The sequence below is a fragment of the Phoenix dactylifera genome, chromosome 14 (genome assembly GCF_051530095.1).
Source record: "Phoenix dactylifera cultivar Ajwa chromosome 14, Ajwa_hap1_PhDact_Kaust_v1.1, whole genome shotgun sequence".
Taxonomy (NCBI): Eukaryota; Viridiplantae; Streptophyta; class Magnoliopsida; order Arecales; family Arecaceae; genus Phoenix; species Phoenix dactylifera.
In genome coordinates, this window is record NC_143203.1 from 1,813,791 (window position 1) to 1,836,390 (window position 22,600).

Consider the following 22,600-nt stretch of genomic DNA (forward strand, 5'->3'; position numbering starts at 1 on the left):
AGTTCGTGGAAACAAGAAGCAACATGGAACTCAACTAGGAAAGAGTTCAAATTTTTTGAATCAATACAAAGTTCCATTAATTCTTGAATTAACAGTACTATAAATTAACATTGTATATTAGGCTTCCTCAATTTAGAAGCTTCAATGAAGTGGTCAGACTACTAGTTCCAAAGCATTAAACTGACATCAGCATACCAAACACCATAAACAATACAAAATGCTGTTTGTTGGGGGAAAAACCCCAAGTCATACTGTTGCGGAGGCGCTCGGCCAGAGGGCATCGACCCAAAGGCTGCTCGGCTGGAAAGTGCCGAGCAGAAAGAGCGTTGACCGGAGAGAGCGCCAAGTAAAGGCACCCGACCAAAACACCCAAGTGCGTCTGCTCGGCCGAAAAGAGCCGACCAGAGGATGCCGACCAGAGATAGCACCAAAGGGAGGCGCTCGGTTAGGAAGCGCTTGCTCGAAAGACGCCGATCAGGGATACTTCGAAGGCAACCCCGCCACAGGGCGCCCTACTGGGCGACCAGCTCGGCTCGGCACCCCTGCCGAGCCGATGCCTTAACCAAGCACTCAATCCTCCAGGGGATTTGACAACTCGACTACAACTTGTCGCCTGCCATAATCTCTAAGCCGTCAAGGCATAAGATCTCCGCAGGTATTCGGCACGACCTGCCATTAATGCATGAGACTCCCTCAAGTCTCCGATGCACCCAGTCATTAAATGAACACGGCTCAAGACGATCTCCGGATCATTGAACCGTCAGAGCGTATGGCTCTCCCTGACCGCCGGTTCATTCGGTATTAAATGCACTCACCATCCACGAACCCCAGGCCCACTACGGCCGGCGGTTCAACAACTCCAACAGGTCCGATCGACCGTGACAACTCTCTGACTCCGGTCTGATCCGGCCTTATTCTCCACTACGCCATTAATGGGCTAAATCATTACAAAAGGGACAAACTCCCCTGTCACCTCCCAGGAAACGCAAAACCCCACTATAAAAGGGGAGCCTGGGGGGAACGGGGGGGGAGAGATAGACACAATTGATGACATCAAAGCTTTCATCTTTGCTTCATCTTAACAAAATATTCTGTGCATACACTCTCTCTCCTCCTACCCTCTCCACATATTTGCCCCCTCTGACTTAAGCATCGGAGGGCCGGCGCCGGGGAGCCCGGCCACCGGTTTTTCTTGCAGATCCGGAGCCCCACCAGTGGAGGACGCAGCCGACCGGCGCACCGCCGTCCGCCCCCTGTAGCAGCGGAGCTTCGCCTTCCCCGGCTTCGCGGCGGCCCCCGGGTCCAATTTCCAGCAACAGTTGGCGCTAGAGGAAGGGCCCGAGTTCGCTGCCATGAAGCTGAGAAGTAAAGGGGCCTCCAACGCCTCTCGACGTCCTCCACCCAGTCCTGAGCGCTCCATCCGGAACTCACCACCTCCGGCCGAGCCAGTTCATCAAGTCCGGCCGGAGCAGTTCGATGCCCTGGTGCAACAGGTGCAGGCCTTGGCCACTGCTGTCCAAAGCCTGCAACCTAGGGGCCTCCCGACGGCACCGCCTCCTCCGGCACCAGCCCAACCGGAGCCCCCTACAAGCGGGCTTCCCACTCGAGGTCAGGATTCCCGGGTCCAGGCCTCTCTCTGGAGAGAGCATCTGGCCAGAGGTCACGAAGACTGGCCCCAACCCTCGGAAGCTGAGTCTGTTCCAGGACAGCCAGCACCCGAGCGAACCGCTGCGGCGGTCCTCCAGAACCATGAACTCGACCGGAAGGTCGAGAAGCTGGAGCGCCAGATTCAGGCACTCCATGGAAGAAAATCGGGGCACACCGGCGACTTTGAGTTCAGTACAAAGTCGCCCTTCTCCCCGGAGATTGAAGATGAACCGGTCCCGCTACGGTTCAAAATGCCCCAGGTGGAGCCTTATAGTGGCAAGACCGATCCCCTGGACCACCTGGAGAGCTACCGGGTCCTAATGACCCTCCAAGGAGCCACGGAAGCCATGATGTGCAAGGCCTTTCCGGCGACACTCCGAGGACCAGCCCGGCTTTGGTTCACCGGGCTGAAGCCGAGTACTGTCTCTTCCTTTGAACAGCTCGGCCGACAGTTCGCTGGCAATTTTGCCGCCAGCCAACCTCAGCGGCGGACATCCGACTCCCTCCTTGACATCAAACAAAAGGAGGGAGAGTCCTTCAAGGAGTATCTGGACCGGTTCACCGCCGCGACATGGGAGGTCCGGGAGCTTGACCAGTCTATCGCCATGTCGGCACTAAAGACTGGGGCCCGGTCCTACAGATTCCTCTTCTCGATTGAGAAGAGCTTCCCCGCGGACCTCACCGAGATGTTCGCCCGGGCGCGGAAGTACGCCAAGGCGGAAGAAGCCGTGGCAGCCAGACGGAGCGGGGCCGAGCCAAACCCCAAGAAGAGACGCCGCGAGGAGCGCGGCCAGCACCGGAGCCCGTCCCCGCGACGAGCCAAGAACCCGCCTCGCCCGAAGAGTCCGCTCCGGCTGCGAGGGCCACCACAGCAAAGGTTCCCACCGCGGGCCCCCGCACCCGAAAGGAGGTACGAAAGTTACACTCCTCTCAATGCTCCTCGGGCCGAAATCCTCATGGAGATCGAGCACCGGGATCACATCCGGCTCCCACCTCCAAAGCCAGACACCAGAAGCCGGCGTGACCTCCGGAAATATTGCTGCTACCACCGGGATCACGGCCATGATACCGAGGAGTGTTACCAGCTCCGAAACGAGATCGAAGCGCTCATTCGCCGAGGGGCGCTCGATCGGTTCGTGCAAGGCCGGCGTGAAGGGAAGAAGCCGGCCGAAGGAGCAGCACAGCCTGAAGGTTCGAACGCCAACAGGCCCATTGCCGGCGTCATCAACACCATCCGAGGCGGAACCTCGGTGGGAGAAGCCTCAGGGGAAGGAGCCTCTTCGAAGCGCCTGCGCATCTCCGAAGCTATCTCCTTCTCGGACGAAGATCTAGAGGGAGTCGAGACTCCCCATGATGATGCCGTGGTCATCTCCCTGATTATAAATAAATTTGATGTAAAACGCATCCTAGTTGATAATGGAAGCTCGGCGAATGTTTTGTACTTCGGTGCGTATTGTAAAATGGGGATGACCAAAGAGCAGCTACGGAGGATGAACGCTCCGTTAGTTGGGTTTACTGGGGATTCAGTCCCAGTAGAGGGCGAGATTGACCTTCTGGTCACAGCCGGGCTCGCCCCTCGAGAGAGCACCGTGAGCATGAGCTTCCTTGTAATACGCCTGCCCTCGGTGTATAATGCCATCCTCGGAAGGCCAGGACTCAACGCCCTCCGAGCAGTGGTCTCGACCCACCATCTGCTCATGCGATTCCCTACCAGCCAGGGAGTGGGCGAAGTCCGAGGAGACCAAATGGTGGCAAGGCGATGCTACCTGGCAACCCACGAGTCAAGGCGACCAGCCGAGGTGCCTGCTTCAGCAACCGACCAGCCCTCGACTGAGGTTATGGAGGCACGGAATGACCCCCGGAAAGAGCGGGTAGAGCCTGGTGAGTTACTGATCCAAGTTCCCTTACAAGAGAACTCTCCTGAGCTAACCGTGCAGATTGGCTCCGGCCTCGACGAGCGCGAGAGGGGTCGCCTCGTCGACTTTTTGCGGGACAACATGGATGTCTTCGCGTGGTCGCCTGCGGATATGCCGGGGATAGATCCTGAGATCATGGTCCACCGGCTCCAAGTAAAGCCGACCAGTAAGCCCGTGCGGCAGAAGAAGCGAGGCGCGGCCCCTGAACGACAGCAAGCGGCCGCCGAGGAAGTCAGCAAACTCCTCGCGGCTGGCTTCATCCGGGAGATAGCCTACCCGGAGTGGCTCGCCAATGTGGTCCTCGTCAAGAAAGCCAACGGGAAGTGGCGCATGTGCGTGGACTACACCGACTTGAATAAAGCCTGTCCAAAGGACAGCTTTCCACTTTCCAGCATCGACCAGCTCGTGGACTCCACCTCAGGTCACGAGCTGCTAGCATTCATGGACGCCTTCTCCGGATACAACCAGATCCGCATGGCACCAGAAGATGAGGAGAAGACAGCCTTTATCACCGACGGGGGGACCTACTGCTACAAGGTGATGCCCTTCGGCTTGAAAAATGCCGGGGCAACTTATCAAAGGCTGGTCAGCCGGATCTTCAAAGACCAAATAGGCCGAAACATGGAGGTCTACGTGGATGATATGCTGGTGAAAAGCAAGGCGGCGCAAAACCATATAGCCGACCTCAATGAAGCATTCTCCACGCTCCGAAAGTACCGGATGAAGCTTAATCCAGCCAAATGTGCATTTGGAGTCACCTCCGGCAAATTCCTTGGCTTCATCATTACACAGCGAGGAATTGAGACCAATCCAGAGAAGATCCGAGCCCTCCAAGAGATGACGCCTCCTCGGACGGTCAAGGAGGTACAACGGCTCACGGGCCGAGTAGCAGCCCTCGGGAGGTTCATCTCCCGCTCAGCCGAGCGCTGCCTTCCATTCTTTGCGGCCTTAAAGAAGCCGAAGAATTTCTTGTGGTCGGACGAGTGCCAGCAATCTTTCGAAGAGCTCAAGCATCTGCTGGCTTCCCCTCCCCTGCTTACAAAGCCTCAACAGGGCGAGCTTCTTTACCTATATCTTGCTGTTTCCCCAGTAGCAGTAAGCTCGGTCCTGGTCCGAGAGGAGGGCAAGCTCCAGAAGCCAGTATATTACACCAGCCGGGTCCTGAGGGACGCCGAGACCCGATACTCCAAGCTTGAGAAGACAGCCTATGCTCTGGTCATCTCAGCTCGAAGACTCCGACCCTACTTCCAAGCCCACACAGTGGCGGTGCTCACCGACCAACCGGTCAAGCAAATCCTGCAGAGATCAGACCGTGCGGGACGGATCACCAAATGGGCCATTGAACTCGGGGAGTTCGACATCGAGTATCGGCCTAGACCGGCGATCAAAGCACAAGCGCTCGCGGACTTTATAGTCGAGTGCACTATACCAGATGAGGCCGAGCCCAATCCCGAGCCTGAGCCACCAACAGAGTCGACCCCGAGTTTGACATCGACTTTGCACGTCGATGGCTCTTCAAACTCGGGGGGTAGTGGAGCAGGACTTATCCTTACCAGCCCGGAGGGGGTGGTCGCCGAGCAGGCCTTGCGCCTCGAATTTCCTGCTTCCAACAACATGGCGGAGTATGAAGCACTTGTCGCCGGGCTCAAGCTAGCCAAGGAGCTAGGAGTGAAAGGCTTGAAGGCCTTTAGCGATTCCCAGCTCGTCGTCAACCAAATTGTAGGCGACTTTGAAGCCAGAGACCCAACCATGCAGAAGTATCTTCAGAAGGTACGGGATCTCGCCTCGACCTTGGATTCCTTTCACATTCAACATGTTGCCAGGTCGGAGAACCTCAGGGCCGACCAGCTATCAAAGCTGGCGTCCTCTCGCATGAGTGAGCTCCCTAGGGAAGCGGTACTGGAGTATCTCCAAAAGCCCAGTACAGACGAGCCCGAGCAAACCCTCTGCGCCGAGTTCGAACCAAGCTGGATGGACGAACTCATCAGTTATTTGCAAGATGAAGTCCTCCCCATTGACGAACAAGAGGCTCGTCGAGTCAAGCGCCTCGCCACCCGATACGTACTGTACGAGGGGAAGCTCTATCGGAGATCCTTCACCTCTCCACTCCTCAGATGCCTCCGCCCAACGGAGGCGGATTACGCCCTGCGTGAAGTCCACGAAGGGATCTGCGGAAGCCATCTAGGAGGGCGAGCGCTGGCCCACAAAATTTTGCGCCAAGGATATTATTGGCCTACACTCCAGAAGGATGCCATGGACTTCGTCCAAAGATGTGATCGGTGCCAAAGGAATGCCAACATTCAGCGCCGACCCTCGGCTCCTCTGACTTCGATTAGCTCCCCCTGGCCTTTTGCCCAGTGGAGAATCGACATTCTTGGGCCATTTCCACTGGCCACCGGGCAAAGGAAGTTCCTGGTCGTCTCCATCGACTACTTCACCAAGTGGGTGGAAGCAGAGCCTCTAGCCCGGATCACCGAGCAGAAGATGCGGGATTTTGTCTGGAAGTCCATTATCTGCAGATTTGGGCTTCCCCGCATCCTTATCTCCGACAACGGCCGCCAGTTCGACAACATTCACTTTAGGGAGTTCTGCTCCGAGCTTGGCATCGACCATCGCTTCACCTCGGTCGCGCATCCTCAGACGAACGGAGAAACCGAGGTAACAAATCGTACTATTTTGCAGGGTCTCAAGGCCAGGCTCGACAAATCCAAAGGACAGTGGGTCGAAGACCTATATAATGTCCTGTGGGCTTACCGGACAACGTTCCGTGTCCCCACCGGCGAGACTCCCTTCAACCTGACATATGGAACGGAGGCCGTCATCCCGCTAGAGATCGGGCTTCCTTCTCCCAGAGTCGAGCATCATGACGCCGGCTCCAACTCTTCGCAGCTCAGAAATAATCTCGACCTGATCGAGGAAACAAGGGAGGCCGCCCGAGTCCGAATGGCGAGATACCAGCAAAAGACAGCCCAGTACTACAATGCCAGGGTCAAGGTCAAATCCTTCAAGCCAGGAGACCTTGTCCTTAGGAGAGCTGAAGCCTCCCGACCGACTGAGCAAGGAAAGCTGGCCCCAAACTGGGAAGGCCCATACCGAGTCACGCGCATTCGCCGACCCGGGACTTACCAGCTAGAGTCCCTAGATGGAACTCTCATTCCACGGAGCTGGAGCTCTGAGAATCTCCGCGTGTACCATCAGTAGGACCCCAAAGGGGTCCACTATTCAATTATTGAATTTCATTTATTCCATTCTGCGGATTTCATTTCATAATAAATTTATGGTTTACGAACCTATTTTTGAGCTCACCAATCCTCCCCGCTATATTCTGATGGCAGGTGTGCTCCTACCCTGAGACGTTAGGATGCCCCAATATATTGGGATGCCCTGCCACAACGGGATGCCCCGACCCGTCGGGATGCTCGAGACGTCGAGATATGAGTTAGCGGTCCTCTCTGACCGGACGAGCTCGGCTCGTGCTCCATCGGCAAGAGTTAGCGGTCCTCTCTGACCGGACGAGCTCGGCTCGTGCTCCTACCCTGACCACGGTCAGGATGCCCCGAGACGTCGGGATGCCCCGATCCGTCGGGATGCCCCGAGACGTCGGGATGCCCCAGTTATCGGGAAGCTCGAGACATCGAGATATGAGTTAGCGGTCCTCTCTGACCGGACGAGCTCGGCTCGTGCTCCATCGACAGAGTTAGCGGTCCTCTCTGACCGGACGAGCTCGGCTCGTGCTCCTACCCTGACCACCGTCAGGATGCCTCGAGACGTCGAGATGCCCCGATTTGTCGGGATGCCCCGATATGTTCGGGATATGATCTTTATTGGTCAAACGAGTTCGGCTCGTTCTTCATCAACCCTGGCTGGCGAGCTTGCCTCGCTCTTTATTATTGGATTTCTCCATTGGATTTCTCTATTGGATTTCTCTATCGGATTTCTTCATTGGATTTCTCTATGGGATTTCTCTATGGGATTTCTCTATGGGATCTCTATCATTGGATTTCTCCGTTATTGGATTTCTCCATTATTGGATTCCTTTATTGGAGTTCCCTTTCTCTGGATTTCTCTGCCGACGACCACAAATAGCGGAGTCTGAGCAGAGATGCGTCTCAAGTCGCCTCAGCGCAGGGACGCGTATTATTTAATGTCTCGGCATTATCTTATTTATCCTATGTCTCCGGATTTCTCTGCCGACGACCACAAATAACGGAGTCCGAGCAGAGGAGCGTCTTCAGTCGCCTCGGCGCCAGGACGCACACGGTACAAGGTACCATTTATTTAACGTTTTTACGTTACTTTACCTTTTTTGGGATTTCTCTGCCGACGTCCACAAATAACGGAGTCCGAGCAGAGGAGCGTCTTCAGTCGCCTCGGCGCCAGGACGCACACGGTACAAGGTACCATTTATTTAACGTTTTTACGTTACTTTACCTTTTTTGGGATTTCTCTGCTGACGTCCACAAATAACGGAGTCCGAGCAGAGGAGCGTCTTCAGTCGCCTCGGCGTCAGGACGTGCATGGTACAAGGTACCATTTATTTAATGTTTTTATATTACTTTACCTATTCCTGGATCTCTCTGCCGACGCACTACAAGAATAGATGCCGAGCAGAGGAATGTCCCTTATCGCCTCGGCGAGGGAATGTTTGCGACACTAACGCATTATTATTCTAAGTCCGGTGAATCCCCGTCACGAGCTGACGAGCATTCGACCCATTCGTTCGAAACGAATCTGGTCCCCCCCGGCAATGCAAGGGTCGAAGTTCGCTAACTTCGCCGAAGTCCCAGTGACCGCCTTAGGGCTTGGTCAAGCCCTGGGATAGGCTCGGAACAATGGAGCCTAAATCCTCGGTATAAGCACAAACGTTGCTATGCCATTAGTCGAGGGACCGAGCGATGGAGCTCGGTAAGCCGAACCTAAACCCAAACCCTGTGGCGGGCGAAATTAGAGGCCATAGAGCCCAAGTCCTCGGAACCTAAAACGGATCCGAGCAGGAAAACTTAGAGCGACAATCGAATTTCCAAAAAAGAAATGTATATTCATTTCAAAAGAAAGCCCGTGGGCTAAGTACAAAATTAGGGCTTGGCCCTTACAAGTATGGGGGAAATAACAAAAATTACATTAAGGCTCGAGCTCGACTACCTCGGCCTCGGCAGCACTAGGAGTGGCTGGCTCGGCAGCCGGGACCACTTCGATGGCCTCGGCAGCAATAGGAACGGCCTCGGGAGCGACCTCGGGGGCGACCTCGGCCACTTCAGGGGCGGCTACGGCCGCCTCTGCCTCCGGAGCCTCTGTCTCCGCCTGCACCCTTCCTGCTCCTGGTTTGAGCAGGTTTACATCGAAGTCCGGGAGAAGCCACCGCAACTGGTTGCGGAAATCCCGGAAGCCTTGGATTAACCCATTTACGCCCTCTTCGGCCATGAGTTCGCGAAACTCTGCCGACTCACGGAAGAGCGCCACTGCGTTCTGGGCATTCTCCTTGGCCTCCATCTCCCGAGCCTCATGGTACGCGGCTCTCCGTTCAAGGTCCCTGAGCTCCCGCTCGAGCTCTAGGTGGCGGCCGTGGGCGTCCTCCAACTCCCGCCCACGAGCGGCCAGTGCTTCCTCGGCCTTAATTCGCCGAGCCTCTGCGGCGCGCAGCTCGGATCTCGTCAACGAGTGCGCGCCCTTCTCCTCGTCGAGCTCAGCGGTTAGAGCTCGAATTTCCTCATCGGATGGAGCACCCGTTGTTCGGCCTCGGAGGCCTGATGCTTCTCTTCGGAGGCCAGGTACTTGGCCTCGGCGGCCATGCACCTCCTCTGGGCCTCCTCAAAATTGCGTTCGTGTTTCCGGGCCTCCCCCCGGAACTCGCGAACTAGGTGCATCAACATCTCCGTCTCGTGCACGTGCTGTAGAAGAGAGATGTGAGGCGCCACAAAACAAGTAAAATGAAGCAACGAACAATCTCTATAGGAGGGAGATCTCACTTACCCGGACGATGTTGCAGCGAGCGGCGTCCATGAAGATATTGTAGCTCATGGACTGCATCTTGGCCCGATCAGCCGGGAGCATCGCGAGCCGAATCACTTCGCGTGCTACCTGCGGGTTTTCGAGGGCTGAATCGCCCTCGAACACGGACCAGGAGGGTGCATAGGGCACCCGTTCCTCCGAGACTGGCAGGCTCGGGAGGCCAGCATCAGCTGGCCTAGATGGAGCCGGCCCCGAGGCTCCTCGACTGCTCCCCGGCTGGGAGCTAAGGGGCAGGGGTCGGGCGAGCGGCCGATCTGACTGCCGCACGACTGTGGCGGGTTGCGCAAGCACGGGACCCGCAGGACTCCTCCCCTGGTCGGCAACTGAAGCGTCCTGCCGACCAGGGATTTGTGTTAGAGGCACCGGGCATAGGGGCGCCATCGGGGCTCTGGATCCCGAACCCCCGGGACCCGCGCCCTCTCTCCGCTCAGCCTCAGGGCGCGCCTCGGGGCGCGCAGGCCGAGAAGGCCCCGCCTCGGGATGAGCGGGGCGGGAAGGACCCGCCTCGGCCGCTGCTGCCATCGAGAAAGTCGAGGCGGCCGAGGTCTTCTGCTTCTTCCTCGGCTCGGCGGGCTCTCCAGAGAGCTCGGCCGCCCTCTTTTGGAAGCGGGCGTAGAGGACTTCGCTCTCGGTCACCATTTTTGCGATGTCTGCAAAGACGAACAAAATTAGAACATTAGAACAATAAGGAAATAAGAACTGCAATAGCTATCCTTACCCTGAGGACGTGCCGAACTCAGGCCCACGTTCACCAGCGCGTCCTCGCTGATGAGGCCGTTCAATAAGATTCCGTCCCCGAGGCTGCGGACGGCGTCAAAAATCCCCTCCTCGCGAGCGGTAAGTCGGGGGAGCTTGTTGATGGATTTGAGCTGGGGTGGCCTCCACCTGGGGTCAAACCCCCAGGACCGTTCAGAGCCCAGGAAGAAGAACTTCTCCTTCCAGCTATGAATGGACGAGGGGGCACCGCGGAAGAGTGGTGGGCCCGCCCGAAGGGCGATGTAGAGCCACTCTCCGTCTCCCGGACTCGACTTAAAAATAAAAAGTCGCCGGAAGACGCTGACAGAGGTAGGAATCCCATGTAACAAACACAGTGACAGGAAACCCATCACTGTCCTCCAAGCATTCGGAGTGAGTTGTGCCGGGACCAACTGGCATACCGTCAACAACTCATTCACGAATCCATGAAGAGGAAATCGGAGGCCGGCCCAGAGTGACTCCGAGTGCACTCCGATCCGGCCTGCCGGAGGATCGGTTACCCGATCCCTGCGCCTGGCGGGTTCCAAACGGAACCCGCGGAGAGGGAAGAACCACTGTTCCACCATCTCCACTTCCAGGACGCTCATGGTGGGCACAGTTTCATTAGGGGTGGAACCCATTGTAGAAGAAGAAGAAGGGGATTAAACAAGAAGAAAAAAGGACAACCTGGGGAAGATGCCGGAAAAAAGGGGCTTCGGTCTCAGGAAGGTAAAGAACAGAGCTAAAGGCAGGAAGCAATAGAAAGAGGACGGAAGGCTGGGGAGGGTTTAAATAGACCTCCCCAACGGCCTGGATCAGCAAGAAATGCTGTATCCTGTTGAGATGACGACACGCGTCGATCTGAAAGACAGAACGGCACCCCTAATTAAGGCCAGCGCTTCGAACGACGAAGCGCCCCATTGGATCGTGCGGAAAGGCGTCCGCAATCAAAGATCGTGCAGCTCCATCATGAGCCCACGACGCGAGGACGCTTCGCGAAAGGTGTCCCAATAATGAGGCCTTTTTGGGAAACAAAAGGCGTCGCCTATTAAAGGCACCTCGAAGCTTCCGACTTCATGGAGCTCGGCGGGTTCCATTAGTCAAGCCAAGCTAGGAAGGCAAAGGGGACAAGTGGGTGTCGTTCGAAAGGAAAGGAAGTAAGCCTACGGCGGTTGATCAAAACTATCACTCTCGGGAGCACCAAGTCGAAGCGTAGCGGAGACGCGGTAGCTCAGGCTCAGTTAAGGACAATTCAAAACGCGCGATATACTATTAATTTTTTGGAACTGAAAAGACCCATTAATAGCTACTTCCCGCGCTCCAGCTGGTAGCCAACTGGAACTCGGAAGTCGAGGGGTAGTGTTGGGGGAAAAACCCCAAGTCATACTGTTGCGGAGGCGCTCGGCCAGAGGGCACTGACCGGGAAGGCGCTCGGCCAGAGGGCACTGACCGGGAAGGCGCTCGGCCAGAGGGCATCGACCCAAAGGCTGCTCGGCTGGAAAGTGCCGAGCAGAAGGAGCGTTGACCGGAGAGAGCGCCAAGTAAAGGCACCCGACCAAAACACCCAAGTGCGTCTGCTCGGCCGAAAAGAGCCGACCAGAGGATGCCGACCAGAGATAGCACCAAAGGGAGGCGCTCGGTTAGGAAGCGCTTGCTCGAAAGACGCCGATCAGGGATACTTCGAAGGCAACCCCGCCACAGGGCGCCCTACTGGGCGACCAGCTCGGCTCGGCACCCCTGCCGAGCCGATGCCTTAACCAAGCACTCAATCCTCCAGGGGATTTGACAAATCGACTACAACTTGTCGCCTGCCATAATCTCTAAGCCGTCAAGGCATAAGATCTCCGCAGGTATTCGGCACAACCTGCCATTAATGCATGAGACTCCCTCAAGTCTCCGATGCACCCAGTCATTAAATGAACACGGCTCAAGACGATCTCCGGATCATTGAACCGTCAGAGCGTATGGCTCTCCCTGACCGCCGGTTCATTCGGTATTAAATGCACTCACCATCCACGAACCCCAGGCCCACTACGGCCGGCGGTTCAACAACTCCAACAGGTCCGATCGACCGTGACAACTCTCTGACTCCGGTCTGATCCGGCCTTATTCTCCACTACGCCATTAATGGGCTAAATCATTACAAAAGGGACAAACTCCCCTGTCACCTCCCAGGAAACGCAAAACCCCACTATAAAAGGGGAGCCTGGGGGGAACGGGGGGGGAGAGATAGACACAATTGATGACATCAAAGCTTTCATCTTTGCTTCATCTTAACAAAATATTCTGTGCATACACTCTCTCTCCTCCTACCCTCTCCACATATTTGCCCCCTCTGACTTAAGCATCGGAGGGCCGGCGCCGGGGAGCCCGGCCACCGGTTTTCCTTGCAGATCCGGAGCCCCACCAGTGGAGGACGCAGCCGACCGGCGCACCGCCGTCCGCCCCCTGTAGCAGCGGAGCTTCGCCTTCCCCAGCTTCGCGGCGGCCCCCGGGTCCAATTTCCAGCAACACTGTTAATAGAATAATGAGCCTACATGTTTGTCACTGTCACAAATGAATTCAATGGCTAGGAGTCCAATAAACTAATGAAGAAATGAAACACAAAAAGTAAATCTCAAACATCATTTTTTGAATAATCATAGTATGCCAAACCAGGCCAAAGAACTAAACCAATGCGCAATCGGTATGGTTCAGCTGATTTTTTCAAAAAAAGTCTTGAACCATTCCGAACCAAAACCGGTGGGAACCGCTTGGTTCGCACCAGTCTGAACTGGTTCAGTCCCTCCTCTTTCAATAATGGAGAGGCCTAAGAAGACCTCCCAAGCCTTCTCAAGCCTTTCTTCCCTTTCATTTTCAAACCCTCCCATTTTGCCAAAAACTCCATGATTTCAACGATTAAAGGAGGATCCAGCCCAAAACAAGGTGAGGTGGCTCTCCCCCATGTCATTTTCAATGTCCAAAAATGCCTAGATAATTGAAAAATAAGGGGAGGTCATGCCAAAATCGAAAATCAGAACCGGCATGCCACAGTGTACCATATGTCGGTACAATACTAGTTCGGTACTATACCAAACTGGTACGAGTCCTGGTACCAATTCGGCTAACCTTGGAAATAGTCATGGGTTTAGAAACTATTTAGGCAAATACAAAATAGCATTTAATTGTAATGCATTAGAAGTATAATTGGTATGAAATTTACAAGAGCATCCCATGTACTTGCCAAAGTAACTTCAGCTTCTTGGTCTATGGCTAAGATCAATGCAATTTGGAAAAAGACAAGGACAATAGCAAGAGAGTTGATCATTGTTTACATTCAACTGTTTCAAACTAGTTGTAAATTCATATCAATCTAGATGAAAATAGTTTGAGGAAATAATTGGATAAATTGAATTAGTACAAGACAAATATTAAAGCAAAAGAAAATTAGCAGTAGTTTGTTGGTTACTAGATGTTAAAGCAAATTAGCAGGAGTCTAGTAATGGCTAGATAATCATGGTTAGTCAATGTAAGACCACTTGGGAGTGGCAAGTAGAGGCATACGTGGACCTAAGTAAGATAGGATTAAATTAAGTTTGGTCAAGATTCACCTCATTACTATGTTACAAAAAATAGAGCAACAAGGACAAATTTGGCAATTCTAGCAGTTATAATAGTCAAAATTTTCATTTTGGGTTTCTATGAGAAGTACAACTATATCTAAGCAACTCAAGGGTTGATCAGGTGATTGGTGAGGACTGATAGTTAAGTTTGCTGCTTGACAAGAAAAAATGAGCCCAACTCGGCCAGGGAAACCACATTCTTTCTCAACTAATAAAATTCATGTAGAATGCCTTTCAGTGGCCAGCCATACGGCACTTTTATAGCTTTTCTTCTTGGCTTGTTTCACAAGTGACCTAGAGCTCTTAATAAGCAACTAATCAATGTCCTATGGACACTCAAAATCATTCTTAAAATGCTGCCCAGATTCCCATAAGACCTGGATAGAATACCAAAACTAGGACCTTCGCACATCAAACCACCTTAAAAATAGGACTTCAAAATCAACTCCAAAAAGCAAACTAAAAGCAAACTAAAAGCAAACTATTTTGTTCCAACACCTTGAGCACTAGGTCATTTGAATTCAATCTCAATTGGACCTTATTGTGATCAAAGACCTGCTAGAAAGGATGAAGTCATACATGATGATTCTTAAAAGCAACCAAGTCATTCTAACAACTTTCCCAATAGGATGAAGCAAGGACCGATGTTTACTTCAAGGGCAATTATTTTTCTCTTAACAAAAACATTATTATGCTCATTTGAGATAATTCCAGAATAATTCATATGTTGAATAACAAAAATAAGACTGAACTTGATGGTTCAGGCCCCGCGAACCTGACTCAAAGATTGGTTTCATAGCTTAAAGCTTCAGCAAGACTCTGAAATCAAAACTTGAACTTGTCAATTTCAGTTTGAACCAGCCCAAAAACAGGGTCAATTTTAGAGACTCAATTGAAACTTGCTTATGGACTAAAAATATATATGGTGAACTTCTCCCGAAATATTGGTCATTTCTCCATTTCTGCTATTTTCAAGAAGCATTATTCAAGGTTCAGATTGAACTTTGCTAAGTTGTGTGAATATTATAGGTATTGTATATTTGATTCCAAAGAGCTCAGTCTACTTCTTACCGAGCTTTAGATAATATAGAGCTTAAACCTGATAAACATTTATCATTAACTTATTATCAAGCAAGAAAATAGTATATTATACTCTAAAATGATGTGGAAAACAAGCCTTAATGAATCAAAAGTTAAGTTCCGATGGGACAACAGGGCATCCCACCATCCCAAGTGTCAAGCGGGGCACCACTCCTGGTGTCAAACAAGACCAAGGACAATAGATCCACCATTTCAAGCATCAGGACGCAACGTCGTACCCAAGGTTCGTCGGACCGACCGTACCAATATACCGGTGAGCACCAGTACCGAACCGGACACGCGCGCGGGGACGCGACGCGCGGACGCGAAAAAAATTGCGCACATCGCGTCTGCGAGAAAAAAAACAACGCAGACGCGTGCAGATGCGGAAAAAAATGACCCGTTAAATGCCACAGAGTGGCATTAAATGGCCCACGCGAGTTGCCAGCCCACGCGGGCTACCAACCCGCGTGGGCGCGCTGCCCCGCACAGGGAACCACACGCGGAAACTGGGAATCGTGCATGGGCGCATTTTCCTACTAGGGATCCGGCCGCAGGCACGGTTCCCTAGGAATCATGCACAGGCACGCGATTCTCCGTTCACGCATCCGCACGCGGATGAAAAAAACTACACGTTGCCGCGTTAAATGCCACAGAGTGGCATTAAATGCAACTCTATGGCATTAAATGGCCCACGCAGGCTGCTTGCTGCCCCGCGCTGGAAACCACACGCAAGTGCGTTCCCGGCGCAGGAAATCCCGTGCGGGCGCAGTTCCCAACTTGGGGAAGCGCTCCCGGGGAACCACGCACGCGCGAGAGCGGTTCCCAGCTTGCGCCCGTGCGGGCCCGCTGCCCCCCACGCGGGCGCTCGCAGGGAAGCCGCGCTTGGCCTAGCTCACACCGGTGCCGGCTTGCCGGTACACACCGGTTCAAGTACGGAACCGAATTTATATGTTGTACCGTACCGGTGCCTGTCGGCACCGGTTCGGTACGAGCTGAACTGTTCCGATCGGTTTAGCATACCTTGATCATACCATTCCAAAGAAAGGCTAGAATGCTCTGTTCCACGAGATATAAATCCTTGCTAATGAACTTCACAAAAAGAAACATAAATGACAAGCCAAACATGATGAAAAAAATATAGAGAAAAGATAACCATCCCAAACAAAGGAAAAACAAGAAAACCAACAAAACTAGGAATATTAGTCAGGTATCATATTTGAAAACTATTAAATGATAAAGCGATCAAGACTTTAATAAGCTAGTATGAAACTATTTGTGATTGACTTGCAAACCCATCATCAATAGGAATAATTTGCAAAAGACTTAATTTTGAGCACACCAGAGAGTCAAGCAATATGAACCAATACACCACATACCTTATCAATGGCATTCTCGTATCTCTGCCAAAGTGTACTTAAGACTGCCTCCTCACCAACATCCCTTGAAAGAGAGGGGAAAAAACAAAATATGATGAATTATTTAATAATCAAGTTCACATAATAAACTTCCAGAGTAAGAGTGCTTAAACAAGATTGATTGCTAGCAAAATTGAATTTCACAATTTGAATTTCACAATAATAACTATGTAATGGGAAGTACGTACAAGTTAGAAATCTTCTAATAACTAATGAAAAGAACAAATAAGGAAATTTACCTCATAACATACTATCCAAAAATTAAGAAGACTAAGTAAAAGGAAAAGAGAAAACAATTTATGAAAGCTTTGTTTCAGATATGACATGTTGCAACAAACTTTCTTCTTAACATATGAGGTCAAAACATGTCAACTGATAGTTTGCTAAGATTAGCAAAGTGAATATAGTAGGAATTAAAGGAGGAACAATTCAAGAAAATGCATTTGTAATGTCTAGGGAGAAAGCACTAGTGTTCAATGGCTTCAGACTTTTATTTTAGTAGCATGGTTTAGTCATCATTCAAGACGATATCATGAAAATGTTCATAGTTCCTCAATAATTCAGTTCAAGGTAAAGATGTGGTAGGTAGCATAGGGCACTTGAAGGGAGAAGTGTCACTACATTTGGTGTTCTTTATCAAAAATTTACAGAAAGATCTCTTGGATACAAAGGTTCATTTAGATGCCCTTTTTTTTTAATCACAAAAGGCCAGACTACCATAAAAAATATTCAAGGCTAGTTTTCAACTTGCATTGAGCTAAAGCATTGTAAATTGCCATACCACTGTTAATGGTCAAGACATAGCAACCAACATCATTAATGGAAGAAGAAAGTGGAAGAAAAGGAAGGAAGGACAAAAGGAGAAAACAGACAGATCAGTTTTCCCATCCTACTTATGTGGCCACTTCAAGTTTCCACATTTGGCTAGGAAACCTCATTTGCAAAGAAAATGGAATCTGGTTCCATGTAAGAGGTAAATAACGCCCATGTTTCTTTAGAAAAATCCTAGGTGATCTCCAAGTTTATATAAAAAGAAGAAGGTGGAAACCTAATCAAGTTCATTCAGATTTCAAAGGGACTCTTAGGAAGTAGGTGTCCTTTTCCATGTCCAAGGGACAAAGTATCCTATTATAGTGCAGCCACACCACCAGCAGCACATGTAATGTCATACGAGTTGCTCAATCACCTCTGAAAGAATGGTTTCTTTTTTTTACTCAAAGTTCTATCTAAAGTACTACACACTAAAAAATCATTGGCAGCTATGACATGACAAAAATAAGAGGATTCAAGTCTTCAAGTTCGTGATCACGATCCACTTGCATATTCAGCAAAAATGCATACCTTGTGCCAAGGATCGCCGAACCAGTACCGGCCTTGTATATCTAAAGTCCGGTATGGCCTTGTACCAACCGGTTCCGGTTTGGTACGGGCCGGTTCGGCATTCCTTGCTTTGTGCCTTGATGTCAAAAAAAATATGTATTGGCTTAAGAATTTTGTTATGCACTTCTATCAAACCAAGGTTTTCCAAACAAGTTTGTAGCTACCATGGGAATGGCATCACAAGCACCTTAGAAAAAAATTAGGCATTGATGTTTTACAATGGGTTGGTAACAATCAAGGTCTGCTGGGCTGGTATCGAGGCTCGCACCAGCCGGCGACCGGTTAGGTATGGTACAGGTCCGTACCATACCGTGCTGGAGTGTACCGAATCAAGGAGAGGGAGGGAGAGAGTGAAGAAGAAGCAGGAGGAAGAAGAGAGAGAGAGTGGCAGGGAGAGGGAGGGAGGGAGAAGGAGAGAAAACTCTAACCCTACGAAACTAGGGGTCAGAGAGAAGAAGGCGAGAAAGAAGGATGAGAAGAGAGGGGAGAGGGACAAGGAGGGGGAGGGGGAAAAGAGAGATATATTGTTCGGCTGCACAGAGTTGGAATCATCATCGGGGTCGGGGTCAAACAACCGTCATCAGTGGTCTTCGACTTCACATACAGTGGAGCTTTGAAGCTCCCATCATGGCAAAAGATGGGCAGAGAGAGAGATCGGTCGAGTGAGAGAGAGCGAGAGAGGGAGGGGGGAGAGGGGAGATCGAGCAAAGATTGGGGCCATGGAGAGTTAGGAGGGGGGAGCAGGCCTTGGGGGTCTATTAAGGGTCGAACCATCCCAACCACCCAAACCATTCCAGTTCTTGCCCATTTCAGTTTGATACATCCTGGACCGCTCGGTCTAGAATGGTTCAACTAACCTTGGCAGCAATCATGTGGCCATGCTAACTGATACGGTTTCATTTCTCATTCATCTTTAAATTCGTTTTTCCAATGACCAAAATGAAACCAAATTTTTTGGCACTTCTCCATCAATGATCACCGTGACTTGCTTTCTACTGCAAGTAAGTCAAGTTCAGAATATCGTTGCACTTCAGCTCCTGATCATCCTCTAGTTTCTTGATCGTCAAAGATCTTTTACCAAGAACTTTATTTTCACAATTCACAATTCTCCTACAAAGTTGCAGACTCTCGTATGCTTCATGAAGGCCAATAGATCATCTTTATAATTACATAATTGAATTAGTTGCAATTAGAAGAGGCAAAGATCTCTTTAATCTTTTCCATATGCTCCTTTAATTATCAAAGGATAAGCTTGTAATAGGAAGGATTATTTTCTACTCCAACAAACCATTAGGGCTGTAGCTATCCAGGGGGTAAGTAACTTGTGATAGAAAGGATTATTGGTAACCACCCCCAAATCAGCTAACCATCAATTAAGGATATCTACTATTTGGTAGACATTTCAATGATTAGTGGAATAAGTTGTGGAAAAAGTGAAAAAGTAAACCAAGAAGATAAACCTCTACTGGTTAACTTTATTTCACCCTCCTTCACGAAATAAAGTTAACCAGATTAGTGGCTTTTGAGGGCACTGACCAAATAACCTTAATCCCAACCTTTTTCGAGTGTTTGGCTGGTTAAACTGATGACCTGCCCTTAACCAGCCAATACAACGAAACACACTAAATCAGCCTGCTACTCCCTCATTAAAGATTTGACCAGGACCTTGCGACTTATTTGAGTCTAGTTGAGACCCTATAGATAGAGACACAAATATCAGGATTTATCCTTATGTTTAGCATCTGCTCTGTGAAACAGAAAACATAAGAAGGAAGCAAAATGACGATGACATGGGACAACTACGAATTCTAAAGCATCATCATGCACAATCCTGTACACTTGGCACATTGGACACTCTGTACCTGCTAATGTTGTAGATGTCATACTACCTACTTCCTCTTCCAAAGAAGATCTACAATTTATAACATGGTTTGCCTAGTGATGAAAATGTAACCTATTCTTCATCTTGCATTTGCAAGGGGTGGTTTACCAATGTCATAACAGCATATGTTATCATTTTTAGCATTAATTTGTCATTGTTTTGAGTCTGTGGTCTTCCACATTGCATACACAGGTCTTCACAAATGCATGTATTAACTCTATGCCCTAAAGTAGGATCACCTCGAGACTAGAAAGTATCAGGTCTCTTGATTGTTGTCTTCACTGCTTTTTAGTGGTGGTCTTCTGTTATGTGCCTTTTCTTCTGCTTTTCAGAAAATGGGCATTTCAAGCAAGGAGGGGGGAAGGTGATAAAAGAGAGAAAGGACTAGAGCAGCAGTATGAAGATCATTTTGTAAGTCTATAAAACTAAAAGCCAACACAGTACTAGTCTCAACAGACACCTAGCTCAACAATCGAGAGAAGAATAACAGAATAATCTCTATCAGATGAAGACAAGCAATGTCATGGAAGTGATGATGAAATATCATACCTGAAACGGAACCTTGGGGAGGGCGCAGAGAGCTTATCTGCATGAGCCCACGAGCCACCCTCCCCAGTTTGGCCACCAGATGATCTCTTAATAAGATCAGCGACACCCTTCACGATATTCATACTTGGCAATGTGATCTGTGACTCACAGACACCCTTGAAACCCACAATCAAAACATGCAGAAAGAATTAGTACTTCTGCCCCTTATCCCTTGAAGAATCATTTTTAAATTCATAATCTGCCAATGAGTTTCCTGCAATGAGAAAAAACAAGAAAAGGCAATGACAAAAAAATAATAACAATAGCTACTCCATGTAGCATCTTTAAGCTAAAATTGTGAAAGTCAAAAAGGCAATAAAAGGAAGGTTAGGCCAAAAAAAGTTGAATGGTGAGCTTGGTATATCAACAGCCAACAAGACACAAAGGTTTCAATACAAACAGAGTCGGCGAAACCGTCCCAAACTGGGTGGTTCCAGCTGTACTGATGGCTCACCGGTACAGTTTCGGCAACGGAAACGAAATCCGTTGCCGAAGCCGGAGAAGGAGAAGAAAAAAGAGAGCGAGCAGGGGAGAGAGGGAGAGGGCGGGAGGCTGGCAAAGGCCGCGGGAAGCGAGGATACAGCCGCTTTTTCTGTTTCGAACGAAATAGGGGTCCGTCCTAGGCCTTAAAAAAATTTGTGATTTTTAAGTGAAGGTGGCAAGCGAAATTTTTTAAGGCCGCTGACAGCGTAGGGGAAGGGATTTGGGATGTGGTGCGGCCTAGATATGCTGCAGAAATTAGTCACCCTATTTTTCCTCAAATGAAGACTATGGTTTATGTTGTGAAACGGTGGAAGGATGGGATTAGGGCATGCGGTTTAGACCTGAAACTTAGAGACTTGGGCATTAAGGGATTTAGGGCTTGGGCGTGATGGAAGTTAGCGGGTGGAAGAAGAAACAATAGAGATGCTGCGGTTTGGATGCTAATGAGATAACTATGGCTGAATAGAAGAGTCTCACCTCTATCCTAAACGCAATGATTTTTCAGCGTCTTACCAAAGAAAAAGGAACCTCTGAAATCTCACCAAAGGAGGACAAAGAAGCCTCTTGCCTCCCAATCACAAAGAAAGTGGTCATTCTATGGTAGCTTATGTTTTGCTGAGCATCTACTTTCTTGAAAAAAGTTGTATGAAATATCTATTATATCCTTAATAAAGAGAGACCTTATCCATAGATTTTGATAGCTTCGTTTTTCTGTTGACCACACCTTCCCCTTTCTTTTCCCGCGAACCAAACAAGTCCTAAGGAACAAACTGTCCCGCAATCAGAACCCTAACAATGAATGTGTAAACTTCACCGTGATGCTAACAGGCAAAACGATGCCTATATCAAAAATAATAATGATGATGATAAAACATAATAAAATAAAAGTCAGCTTATCATAATAAAATATCAAGTAAACAAGAGAAAATCCACGATTTAAAAAAAATGCACAAATACAAGAAGACAACAAAGATTTAGGCACAGATATTCATAGCGAACGATAAGCGCAGCAAGATTAAAGCGAGTTCAGAATAAAATTTAGATCCAACCTCAACAGATCATAGGAAAAACGGGAGATGGAATCGGCAATGTAGGGCTCGAGGGAGAGGTAGTCGGAGAGGGTCATAGGTTGGAAGAACCGGTGGGAGATCCACATCAAGGTCTAGGGATAGGGCTTGATGGAGAGAAGGGATGGGAGATCAGCGCAGCTAGTTCGGTTTAGATAAATAAGGAAGAGGGAGGACAGCGTGAGGAACAAAGGCCAGATATAGATGAAGAAAAGAGAGGAAGGGGGCGAAAGGACAGGAATGATATAAGAGACTCACCTATGGGATTGAGAGCGGGAGGCCTGGACGTGAGAGAACCGCTGCCGATTTGGCCGCCGGAAAGGAGAAGTGGAAAGGGAACGGGGAGGCATGCGATCGGGATCGAGTTGGGGTGGGAGGAACCGGGGCTGGGCAGGGGGATCAGTTGCACCGCAGCTTGGGCACGTTTGACCCACCCGAATTATATATTTATATGGACTGCTGCAATTTCACCTCCACTAGGTGTTAATTGCTGCCATTCTGACTCTTTGACTTTAATTTTACCAGGGTCCTGCCGACTGCCGTGCCATGCACCTGATAGGATATAGGAATATTGTAATTTTATTATAGAAAAATGTATTCAGGGAAGCCGGTTGCAATTTTGTTGCTGGGATGGAGTCTTGGAGATAAAGATGGGAATTTCATTTCTTTGAAAAATTCTAGTTGCACAACGCTTCTTCCTTTATGATGGTGGAGATTAATGCATCAGCAACCGGGTGAGGAACGGAAGAAGTGTAAGAGCGAGAGTAGGGAGATTTTGTACACTTAAAAGGCC

The 22,600-nt window shown here is 50.0% G+C and overlaps 1 protein-coding gene across 16 annotated transcripts in view; it reads right to left on the reverse strand.

The window, feature by feature from the left end:
• Window positions 1-22,230, reverse strand: part of LOC103710848 (binding protein) — a 124,194-nt gene extending 101,964 nt beyond the window's left edge. For 12 of the 16 annotated variants that reach the window (XM_088710773.2, XM_088710774.2, XM_088710775.2 and 9 more), the window contains exons 1-3: window positions 22,066-22,230; window positions 20,219-20,471; window positions 16,369-16,432 (exon numbers count right to left, since the gene is read on the reverse strand). In XM_088710773.2, coding sequence (XP_088566899.2) covers window positions 16,369-16,432; window positions 20,219-20,340 — 186 coding nt within the window. In that variant the 5' untranslated portion in view covers window positions 20,341-20,471; window positions 22,066-22,230. The remainder of the gene's footprint in view (window positions 1-16,368; window positions 16,433-20,218; window positions 20,472-22,065) is intronic. The other 4 variants (XM_088710779.2, XM_088710778.2, XM_039118974.3 and 1 more) reach the window with 3 other exon arrangements.
• Between the last annotated feature and the right edge of the window lie 370 nt (window positions 22,231-22,600).